The sequence below is a fragment of the Orbicella faveolata genome, unplaced genomic scaffold (genome assembly GCF_042242905.1).
Source record: "Orbicella faveolata isolate gen_17 unplaced genomic scaffold, um_ofav_v1 contig_35, whole genome shotgun sequence".
In the NCBI taxonomy this organism is placed as follows: domain Eukaryota; kingdom Metazoa; phylum Cnidaria; class Anthozoa; order Scleractinia; family Merulinidae; genus Orbicella; species Orbicella faveolata.
The window spans coordinates 13,554,380-13,562,245 of NW_028301564.1; the positions used below are offsets into that span (position 1 = coordinate 13,554,380).

Sequence of the window (7,866 nt, forward strand, 5' to 3'; positions counted from 1 at the left end):
AAAGAATTATAAATAACTTAGTAGTCTTTAAAACTGGCAAAAAAACATCTTTCATTCACACACAGCTTGTAATTCTACATGTTAACTGCTCTGCCTCAAGATTATCATCGAGCACTACATAATTCGCCTCTTATGAAATGTGAACCAGGCACAAAAGCGCTCCTATTCCACTAAGCACCTCGTTCCAACTAAGCGTCCCCAAAGTGGAAGTACTCTTCAAGGTATTGACATGCAAAAGACTAGAATGCATTATGGAGTCTACTTTTCATCTAAACGTAATATTGAACATTATAATTATCAGAGCTACTATTGTTACAGTTCGTTAGTTGAAGTATCCGCTGTTAATTAGATGTAGATGTTCTAATAGAAAAATGCCCCCCTTTCCAATAAGCACCCTCCTTTAAGCTGTCAAAACAAAAGGCCAATTCCCTGCATGGGATGCGTTTACGGGAAATATAATTATGGTAGTTCTATTCATTAGCTTGGGCTGAATATTTGTTTTAAATGAATGGAACTACCATGATTTCCTGCAGGCGCGCCGACTCCTAAAAGGCCAAGATAAGCATGTCTTGAGAGGATGTGTCCGCAGACAATTGGTATTCGAGCCTAGTCTATGAAGGGTTACAGGACATATCTAGTGGTAGGCTTCTTTGCCACGCTTACTGAACTTTTGTTAGTATGCCTCGTCACAGAATTATTTTCACTAATGACAACATCCGATGCCTCTATAGGCTCGACGACCACTCCATATTCAACTTCTGAAACACCGTCCTCGACTGGATCGTCATCAACCGCAACTCCTACTTCACTTCCATCTACCACAGGAGCGTTAACTGAACTTTCCACAACTGAAGGTCCGACCTCAAGCTCACCAGGTATTCTAATTTGTATGTGCCTCGTGTTTGGAACACAGTAAATACATCATAAGCATATATATCAGTGACACACTCGGCTATCGCCCCGTGTGACACATTTTTTGTTCCTCAGTACCACATTTCGAAGTCATCAATTACTGGAATGGGAACATGGAATTCATTTAAACATGAAACCTATTTGAACATGGAATCGATTTGCTAATCTTTCTATGTATACAGCTATTAGCTTGAGAAGGATACATTTTTAAATGTACGTTTTCATGTAATGTAAATATTTAAGTGAAAACAACAGATAACGATCTTACGTGAAATCAGATTTGACAAAGTGTGCAATTTCCCTGGCCGTGGGAGGAACTACCACATAGAAGAGTCGGGGATGCTTGTTGAAAAATGTTGAAAAACGAACTCAAACTAGTGGTGTATCAAGCTTTCTCTCAACGGCTAAAAGACGCTATTCCAAAACGCATTTCGTTTGTGATCGGTCTACACCAACAACACAGTATAAAGAGTATTTTTGCCGAGTTTGCTACGGTAAAACCCTAAGCGATACATTAAAACGACTTTGGCTGTTCGCACTGCACATCCTAACAATCTGTAATTTAAACCCTTTTCGCGTATGAGTCCCTTCGGGCGATTTCACCAACAAATTGAATTTGGAGCTGAGTGATCATGTACCGTCATGCTCGTGTCAAGTTGATCGATCATTAGCAATTGGCTAAAACTGTTCAGACTGGATTTGTTGCCGTCTTTACGACGGGAAACATAGCAAGGATAACCATACCTTAAGAGGATGTATCAGCAAACAATTGGTATTCGAGCCCAGTCTAAGAAGGGTAACAGGACATATCTAGTGGTGGGCTTCTTTGCCACGCTTACTAAACTTTTGCTTGTATGCCTCGTCACAGAACTTTCACCAACAACAGCTGATGCCTCTATAGGCTCGACGACCACTCCATATTCAACTTCTGAAACACCGTCCTCGACTGGATCGTCATCAACCGCAACTCCTACTTCACTTCCATCTACCACAGGAGCGTCAACTGAACTTTCCGCAACTAAAGGTCCGACCTCAAGTTCACCAGGTATGTACGGGTCCGCAAATGATCCCAGGACCGCAAATGATCCCCAAATTGAACCGCAAATGATCCCGGACCGGAAATGATCCCCATATTGGACCGCAAATGATCCCGATCAAAAAACAAGGAATGGCATGGATTTATATCAGAGGAAGGTGAGAACATGTACAAAAATAATGAACTAAAAAAACATATTTTATCATTTTGCAAAAAAAATATTCCACAGTTGCTGTTTTGTTCTTCGAAGGGTACAGATCGTTTTCACTGTCACGCAATAAAAAAAAAAAAAAAAAAATCCAAAACCAACCAATGGAAAAAGGTAAGAAATTGTGATGTGCGCTGTAGAAGATAACTAAATAAGACACTTCCCCAAGTTTTAGGCCTGTGCGTTTCCCCAAACTTCAGATATTCGTCGCAAATGTTTCCCAGAAATTTACAGAGTCCAGTAAGAAACGCCATGTTGGTGTACGTACATCCGTGGTACACCAATATGGCGGCCGGAATATAGTGTAAACATTTGGAACTTACCTTGGCTTCCTAGGCGACTGATTATCAGTACTAAACAAACAAGCATTTATATAAACACTTTTTCTAATGCTCTAACTTCTAAAAAGGCTCAAAATCATGAGATAAGTATATATTTTTCAACAAACTCAATCGTGCCCTTTTGTCACGCCAGCTCCATAGCCCTGAAATTCAAAATGCTCTGGTTTCCAAACGAAGCACGCTAATTGTAAACAGATATAAATATACCGCCTCTTATGCCTGATGAGGATAAAAACATGTCACATGAAGACGATCTATTGAATTAGAAGTCTTAGCAAAACACATTCTTGTAAACATTCTCGAAATGCCGGTGGCGATAGTATCAAACAGCTATCAAACAGCTAATTGACAAAACGAAGTGCAAGCCTTGGCCTTGCGTGGTCATGAAGCTGAACTTCATAACTATAGCTTGGAATTTTGGCTTCTTAGAATACTCAAGTAGTCATTTCCGAGGAATTAAAGCCAAAATACGACCAAGTAAAAATTACGAAATAAATTTGTTCAAATTTCCAGTGCTACACACTAGATGTTTTACAGAGTGATGAAGCGTTGTAGGCTTGTGGGTCTACTCAGGTGACAGCGTCTTCCATAATAGTTGCTTCATGGTTAGTTTAAAACTTTAGACGAGTGGAGTTAATGGTTGATAAAATGTGATTTAACTATAACACCGAAATATCAATGTTTAGCAAATGAGGATATGTAGCGTGTGTTGCACTGATCATAATTTTACTGACAATTGCAAAGAAATGTAAGCCAAGTCGTGTTTTGATGATTGAGTGGTGATATTCATAACATCGTAGTTAGCAACAAAGTTTAGTCGAAAGAATGTAAAAAAAAAAAAAAAAAAAAAAATCAAGTTGTAAGCCATTATAATTATAAGATGGCTTTAATAAAAGCATCGGTATATACGTACGCCAATTCCCTATCCACACCATCCCACCATCCATGCCACTCCTTATTTTTTGATCGGGATCATTTGCGGTCCAATATGGGGATCATTTCCGGTCAGGGATCATTTGCGGTCCGGGATCATTTGCGGTCCTGGGATCATTTGCGGACCCGTACAGGTATTTTAATTTGTATGTGCCTCGTGTTTGGAACACAGTAAATACCATTCTCGTCCCCAGAACCATCGTTTCTTTTGGTCACGTGGTCGGAGAAACGGAGGGCTCTTGTAGCAGCCATTACCGGATGTCCGCAAATCACGGACATCCCGTAACGCATGCGTAATTTTGACCTGCATATCTGCTCATGCTCAGAAACTAATCCTGAGGGAGGGGAGAGAGGAATAGAGTGTATTCTTGAGAGGTAAACAGATCGGAACGCAGACATGTGTTTTCACTTCGCTGAAGTTAGGTGAGTTAGAGTTAACAAGAGAGTAGAAAGCGGCCTTAAATGCCGTCGCCGCTTCAAAGACGATTGCCAGCTTGTGTAATATTTTACCAAGGGGTTTCGCGGTGCATTTTGTGGTGGACTGTCAAGAAAATTCAGGGATCGATAGCTGTGTTCTTGCTGTTTCTTCTCTTCACATTCGATAAAAAGGAGAAGTTTAAAGAGCGAGGTGCAGTTGTGAAAGCTTTCAAGCAAAGTAATCAGGATACGACATGTATTACCTCTATCGATGACACGGTAAAATTTGTTTATGGACACACGGAAGCGTTTGTGGAAATCAGCCACGGAAATTGCATCACTGACCAGAGGATTTAAATATAAGCCGTGCTGATAGATGAAGGGAAAATTGTTTAATGGTAAGAACTATTTACTTCCTGGTTATTTACATAGGTTTGTAAGCTGCAGCAGAATAAAAATCTGTTGAACTCAGTAAAGTTTTTTTGTATTGGAGTTTTGCTCATGTTTCCTTGCAAGGAATGTAATAAAGGTGCTCACTTTCATATGATCTTTCATGTCCTCATTTTTTCAAGTAAACCCATTCTGTTCTATTTACTTTTTTTACAAAAAAGGGTCTTACACAATCAACAAATCATTAAACTGTCAAATTAAATCAATCAATCAATTTTTATTGTGCATTATTTACAGAACTAATTTGTGCTGGGGGCTTCTATAATGACTCTGCAGCAATTTTAATTAGCTTATCTGGAACATCTAATGATGATATTTGTACATTGAGGCTTGAGAAAAGCCTGCAGACATTACAAAACTAGATATAGGGTTATTCACACCATTTTGTCCCCCACCCCCCACTGCTTTTGTTGATGTAATTGGTTTTGTTTAGTTTATACCTTTCAACCAGCTTATATAAAGCTTAATCTTTTGGGTGCTTTCAGGAACAACAACAACACCAATTTATTTCAGTATTCCCATATGAGTACATGGTGTTACCAAAAAATATAATACAGCTAAAATGATGTAACTATAACATTAGTATTTGGCATTGGTATACATGTAGAGGTTCCTGATGTGAAGAGAGTGATTCATATTGGTGTGCCTCAATGTACATTAAGGAAGATCTTTTTTAGGAAACTGCATGAACAAAATGAATGGGAAACAATGCAATGTCATTGCTCTTTTACAATTCGTGTTACTTCATGGTAATGAGGCTCTTCAGCCTGTTATACAACCATATGCAACAACAAATCTCAAACGCATACTTTCTACGTCTTGTGGTTGATGAGAACACCAGCCACATAGCTTTACTATTAACGATGGTTCTATCTCCATCTCCTTTTGTTTTTCAGTATTATTTATTGAATTGCAAGAGCAACATTCCTATTTGAATTATCCATATATGGTCATCCCTCGAGGAATTTATGTAGCACTATTATGGTCTGAAAATTAACAAAAAATAGTAAATAATGGCAGGAAATAAATTATCTTTCAAAGGCTAACAAAAAGATTATGATATTTTTCTTATGGGGATATTAATGTAACTCTGTACACCTTTAATGTTTAATTTGTTTTTAGTAGAGATAATTCCCACATTACATTTGGAAACCCACTAGTCCTGATGATTCATTATCAGTTATACATTTATAAATAATTGTCTCTTATATTTGTTCACAGTTATTTGCCAGGATGATAAATTATTGTTATTTACTGATTAATGTTATTGTGATGGAATAAAGTTTTGCTAGTTGCAGTTGCTTCCTAACTAAAGTGGGGAGAGAGGAAAGGGCCTCAAATTTCAGCTATGGTTATTTATGGTTATTTTCCTTTACACATCATTTCCACAAGTAAATTATAAAAAATAAATAAATAAATTTGGGTGAAGGCTCTAAAGCAAACTAAACTCTTTCCTAACCACAAAAGGTTTGTTCGTGTTTTTTGGGGGGAGACTATAGGTGAGGTCTCAATAATAAAGAGAGGGGAGCTAAAAAACAGATATTATATATATCTATAACAGCAGAAGCTTCTTAACAGATAGTAAAAGATACATACATAACAATATGTGGAAGAAACAAACCAGACTTCATGTTCAGACCATTTGCTACATCATCCAGGTACGTAGCAGAGTATTATAACACGGACCTTTGACTCATTTTGGCAATTTAATATCAATACATTTTGGACTGCTAGAATCTGATCTGCTTGATCTTTCAGAGAGAGAAAAACACACTCACCTTCGGATTTCCACTGTCACATTTGCTTAGGAAGAGTGATATTTCTTCGTCTTTTCACCTGGCTCTAAGTTTCCTTTTGAGCTTTTCATAAAGGAAGACAAACGTTTATTGAAACCCACTGCCCATTCGAACTTAATTTCATGATTTCTTGGGGTATGGTCAGCGACAAAGTAGTTACATTAGCTGGTTGATTCTCAGTTTTAAACCTTTCTTCCCACCTTCTCGGCTGTTACAACAAAGGACGATGATTACGATTGTGAATGACATCGCTGCAGGCGACGTACTTCTTTGGTCACGTGGAAACTTTAACGATTCCTTCGGATCGATCGGGAAAGGTCACCATTTGTTTTACGTTTTTTTTTTCGTAAAGCGCGTCTGTGTCAACTGAGCGAAGGTGCCGCCATCGGGGCCGGAAGTAAATGGAATGCGTAGAGCTTTGTAATTTTCATTTCTGCTGCGCATTCATTTTTTGTCAGCCAATGAAAAACTTCGAATTTTTTGGTGCGTCCAGAGCTACTCGTCAACGACATTTCAAGACGAGTAGCACTGGTAACGAGAATGAGTAAATACATCATAAGTATATATATATATCAGTGACACACTGTTATCGACTTGTGCGCCACATTTTTTGTTCCTCAGTACCACATTTCGAAGTCATGGGTTATCAATTACCGGAACGGAAACATTGAATTCATTTAAACATGAAACGTATTTAAACATGGAATCGATTTGTTAATCTTTCTACGTATACAGCTATTAGCTTGAGAAGGATACATTTTTAAATGTACGTTTTCATGTAATGTAAATATTTAAGTGAAAACAACAGATAACGATCGTACGTGAAATCAGATTTGACAAAGTGTGCAATTTCCCTGGCCGTGGGAGGAACTACCACTCGCCCCATGTAAAGGAATCCAAGAGGGTCTTGGATTCCGGATTCCACATCGTGGATTCCGGATTCCGGTGACTGGATTCCGGATTCCATGCCTAAGGATTCTGGATTCCAGACGCTCCGAGATTCCGGATTCCAAAGGTTTTAACTCTGATGTTCATTCGTACTGCGATAGCAGATTCTGGTATTAAAGTACGAATTGAGTAAAAAAGAAAATACCATTTTCTTTTCAATATATCAAAATGTGTTAATATCCTTAAACTGGAGTTCATACGGCATCAATTAAATTAACTTTTGATAAAATAATTAACTTTTTGGGGTACCTGTGCATGTTAAGAAGAGGCGTCTCTGAAGTCCACTGAGTAATCCACAGCGTTGAAGCTATCTGACGAACTGTTCTCATCAAAACGATTATATCGTCAACAGAACCAAAAGTAGTAGGAATTGAAGTTTGGTGCTTTGAATGTTCAAATTGAAATCGCCTGCTAAAACTATTTATTTCTTTATTTCAGTGTTTAGCCAATACAGCTACTAGTACATTAAACAATAGCCGAAGCCATTTGTTGCAGCTACTTAAGAATTGGTTGATATAAATTTATTTACGTAAAATGTCCATTATTTTAGAGTTCCGTAGGAATTTTTATACAACAAAACAATAACTAGAACATTAGTAAACCTCGTACAGTCTTATGCCGCTGTCTGACACTCAGTGTTTTGTTACTGCACTCTACTTACAATCTTCGTGCAGAAAGCCCGTTCCCGTGGATTGTACTGTAATTTACTTCGCGACTTGTCGATCTCCCGCACAATTCTCGACAATTTGTTATTAAAAACTCTTGTTATATTCCCTAAGTAGTTTCATGCAGGAAATATTTGCATAAAAATATATAATTCATTGA

General features: G+C 38.0%; 1 protein-coding gene across 1 annotated transcript; it reads left to right on the forward strand.

Annotated features, from left to right (window-relative positions):
• The first annotated feature begins 557 nt into the window (after positions 1-557).
• LOC149103402 (uncharacterized) lies at positions 558-2,253 on the forward strand. Its single transcript, XM_089272787.1, has 2 exons — positions 558-875; positions 1,781-2,253. Exons 1-2 carry the CDS (start codon positions 614-616, stop codon positions 2,035-2,037), a joined length of 519 nt encoding a protein of 172 aa, XP_089128913.1. The 5' UTR covers positions 558-613; the 3' UTR covers positions 2,038-2,253.
• The last annotated feature ends 5,613 nt before the right edge of the window (positions 2,254-7,866 follow it).